General features: G+C 31.8%; 1 protein-coding gene across 9 annotated transcripts in view; it reads right to left on the bottom strand.

Moving 5' to 3' along the window:
* Positions 1–4,504, bottom strand: part of SCAF11 (SR-related CTD-associated factor 11) — a 50,767-nt gene that overhangs the window by 32,558 nt on the left and 13,705 nt on the right. For 8 of the 9 annotated variants that reach the window (XM_006755522.2, XM_006755525.2, XM_015558615.1 and 5 more), the window contains exon 3: positions 1,859–1,936. The exons of the other annotated variant lie outside the window; for it this stretch is intronic. In XM_006755522.2, the coding sequence (XP_006755585.1) occupies positions 1,859–1,936 (78 nt within the window). The remainder of the gene's footprint in view (positions 1–1,858; positions 1,937–4,504) is intronic. 9 annotated transcript variants of the gene reach the window in all.

Here is a 4,504-nt window from a genome sequence, read left to right as displayed (position 1 = left end):
ATATATATATATATCTCAAAACAAAATTATAAATACCTACAATGAGAGCATCTAATGCTTACATAGTTGCACATTGCTTCCATTCCCTCCCTACTCACACGGAGAGCAACAAAGCTATCATAGACTTATAATGCTACCTAGGAACAGTTTTTTTCACATCAATGACATCATATATGTATACATTGAGTATTCCCATTTTTAGTTGTATATCCTTTGTGACTTCTTAGAGATACCTCAAGTAATCTCTTTCTTAAAGTCAAATACCATATGATTTCACTTATATGTGAAATCAAATGTTCAAAATAAATAAACAAAATAGAAACAGACTCATAGAGAACAAACTTTTTAAAAAGGATTGGGTAAAATAGGTAAAAGGATTAAGAAAATAAAAAATCACAGACACAGACAACAATATGGTGATTACCAGAGGGAAAGGGTGGTGAGGCAGGTAGAAGAGAGTAAAGGGAGTGTAAATGATGACAAAAGGAAGACTTCATTTTGGGTGGGGAACACACAATACAATATACAGATGATGTATTATAGAATTGCACACTTGAAACCTATATAAGCTTATTAATCAATGTCATCCCAAAAAAGTCAATAAAATTAAATAATTTTCTCTTAAAAACAGTCATGAAAAAAAGGCTAAGAAAATGTTCCAGATTAAAAGATATGAAAAATAATGCAACACATGATTACAGACTTTCTTTTGCTATAAGGGACATTCTTGGAACAAATGGTAACATCTGATTATAATTATATATATATATAAATTATTTTAAAAATCTCCTTCTTATACATTTTATTTAACTACTTACTTCCCATTTCTCTTTTCACCTTTTACTCATTAACTCAGGAATATGTTCCTATTTCTTTTACTTCTAAGCCAAAAAATGTGAACACAAATCATAATCATAGTTTATAATAATTAACATCAATGAGGTATGTATGGTATGTGCATCTCAGAGATGTGATTAGGTTTAAGCATTACAATAAACTATACTTAATAAAAGAATAAACTAATTGGCCTATGCCAATCTTGAAACTGAAAAGTCCCTCTCAATCTCCACAAACCCCCCTTTCTCCAATTACTCATTTTTCTTCAGACACCAGATTTTAAGAACAAAGACATCACTTTATATTTACTTTTACTGGCTTACTCTTCTCAACATTGCTTTTTTTATGAAAACATACTTTTCAGGTATTTTGGACTTAAGTTTTTGTGAGGGTTGGCCTTTGAATCTAATAGTCCATTTCAAATATTTTTCAATTAAAAATGTATTCAGCCCAGCTGGTGTGGCTCAGTGGTTGAGTGTCGACCTATGAACCAGAAGGTCACGGTTCAATTCCCAGTCAGGGCATATGCCTGGGTTGTGGGCTCTATCCCATGTGCAGGAGGCAGCCCATTGATGGTTCTTTCTCATTGATGTTTCTATCTCTCTCTCCCTCTTCCTTCCTCTCTGAAATAAAAAAATAAAAATGTATTTAAAGCACTATATAATTAATCAGTAAATGTTTTTTAAATAAAGGTCCTCACACTAAAAATATTTTAAAAATTAAAATACTCTGTAACTATGACTTAATGTGAAACTTCTTTTAGAAATATAATATATTTTGTAGAAAAATATAATGTGACTACCATCAATATATCCTCTTTAGCGGGCAAAGGAAAAAAAAAGAATTTCTGAATTCTTGTAGAAAAGTCTGGGTTTGTCATACTAAGGGGGAATTTTAATCACATATTAAAGCTAAAGTTGAACAAGTCACAAATTTATTCAAACTGGAACTCTTTTAAAACAAAATTGAATTAAGTTTGTACTTATACTATTCATGTTGCAAAATAAAATCTAAGCCTTACCTTAACACAACCTTCCAATGAACTGATTTTAAACACTGCTTGAAAAGGTTTTCTGTCAATGGGACATGAAGCCTGTGTCTGAAAAATGATTAACAATTTATAACTTCAGAAATGTTTCTTTAGAATAAAAATTTATAACAAACACATCTGAATAGGAAACAGAAACTTTTTTTTCTTCTTTCAAAGGTGAAGATGAAATACTTTCTGCCAGTACCATGCCACAGAGTAATAAATACCTTAAATTTGTTGAATTCATCCAAATACTTATTGAGCATCTACTGTATGCTAGGTAAGTGGAATACAATGATGAAGAGAAATAAGATCTCTGTATACCCAGGAAGACCTGCTTGTCCAGGTGATAACTACTGGGCTGAAATCAACAGCTCTATGATTGAAAGTTCTTGGGCAACTCGAAATCAGCTGTAAAAGGAATGGCAGATATAGGTCCCTTACAGATTTTAGTATTCTATGACAATATTGTCTCTAAAAATGAATTATTTTGAATAGGTAGTTAAGCCACAGCAATAAAAATTTTTTAATAATATGAAGAAAATGAAGGATTCCTCTACTCCCAGCAGCCACCTAGATGCTCTCTCCAGAAGTAGTTTCCTACATATCCTTTTGGAGATAACCAATGCATATACATACGTATGTATCTTTTTAATATAAAATATATCTAATTAATTCATAGGCTGATTGAATTTTATTTTTCTTACTTATATACTTTAGTTCATATTACTATTTCAAAGCTGCTTCATTCTTAACAGCATAGTATGCCACAACAGTTTTAATTTTATATTTCCTTTTATGAGTTAGATTGAGCATATTTTCATGTTTTTAAGAGCTATTCAAATTGCTTTTTAAAAAACTATTCATGCCTTTTGCTTAGCTTTTTTTATTAGGTTGCTTGTCTTTTTCAAATGGAATTGCAGGCATTCTTTATAGATTAAGGAAAATTTTCCTTTAATCACTCTGTGATTCTAAGTCAACTTTATTTTGATGTAAATATATTTCCTATACCTTAAAAATTAATGTACATCAGCTATAATTAAGAGTTTCTTTGATAATATTAAATATTTGTATAGGAATGGGTTTATATTATCTAAACAATTTAAGATGGAGTTGTCTACTAGAGTAGAAGGGTAAAAACTCAGTAGTCTATTAAGAAAATACTAAAAGGTGATATTATAAATACCTATGATTTATCAATTACTTAAAAAATGCCCTAGCCGGTTTGGCTCAGTGGATAGAGCGTCGGCCTGCAGACAAAAGGGCCACAGGTTTGATTCCGGTCAAGGGCACATGCTCAGGTTGTGGGCTCGATCCCCCATAGGGGCATGCAGGAGGAAGCCAGTCAATGATTCTCTCTCATCATTGATGTTTCTATCTCTCTCTCCCTCTTCCTTCCTCTCTAAAATCAATAAATACATACATTTTTTTAAAAAACTTTAAAAAAATATTTCAAAAAGTAAAACAGGATTTTAACAATTTAATAGTAATAGTCTAAAAGACCACAGATAGTAATGGAATTTTGATAAATTATCTTATATTCCCCAGTGAAAAAAAATGTGATTTTTACCATTCTGGACTTCGGCACACATCAAGATATGCTTGTACAAGTACACACAGGCCAGACTATGTGCAGCCCTTGATTATATAATACATTTTCACAAAGCTCGAGACTCACTTTGGGAGCAACCAAAATATTAATTGTGTTACTTTTATTCCTCTGTTAAAATTAAATAAGTAGGCCTTTATAAAATGCTTTACTACATTCTGAATTAGGAAATGTGACTTTACTATATTAAATTGGTTCAGACTGCTAGAAGTAAGCTCAGCTTACTTCTCAGTACTATGGGTTTAGGATGCTATTACTTTACCTATAGAAAGCTTAACCTTAAGAAGCTTTATTACAAGTGGTGACAAAGCTGTCCACATATTTTTAATAATGCACAACCAGTAGCAATTCTAGTTCAAAGAACTCAACATCATGAATGTGATTGTTGTTTACCACATTAGCATTTACTGTACGTAATTGTTAGTCTAGGTTATATTAGTACATTTATAATTCCAAAGAATATTTATAAGTAAAAACTTTTAAGTACTTATTTTTACCAAAGTTTCAATATATATTTTTGTTTCTATTTTTAAGGTAAATTTTCATTAACATTCCTAAAAAGATAAAATAATAAATGAAAATATGTTCCCTTCAATGTTTATTAAAAAAGTATTAAGACATGTAAAGGCTCTGGATTTATATTCTATTTTCATAGCCTGTCCTTGGATATTACCTTGAGCAAGTAACATAGTCTCTCTGTTTCTCAGTTACCTTATTAGTGAAACGGAGATACTAATAGAACTTATTCCTAAGGTGTTTATGGGGGGAAAAAGGAATTACCGTATTTGCCGGCGTATAAGACGATTTTTTGGCCCTGAAAAATATGCCTCCAAGTGGGGGGTCATCTTATACGCCAGGTACACTTCAGATAGACTGCCCATAGTGCTTGCCCCGTGCCATAGTGGCCTCCCGATGCCCGCCCACTTCATTCCACATACTGTTCAGGCATCAGCAGCGCTGCTGGGTGTATGCTCGGCTGTTATGCAATTTTGCTGTTATGAGATTTTACCACACTTGAAAAATCTACC

This window comes from Myotis davidii, unplaced genomic scaffold (genome assembly GCF_000327345.1).
Source record: "Myotis davidii unplaced genomic scaffold, ASM32734v1 scaffold290, whole genome shotgun sequence".
NCBI classification, from domain to species: Eukaryota; Metazoa; Chordata; class Mammalia; order Chiroptera; family Vespertilionidae; genus Myotis; species Myotis davidii.
Note: the sequence above shows the minus strand (reverse complement) of the source record. Positions and strands in the feature narration are given on the sequence as shown.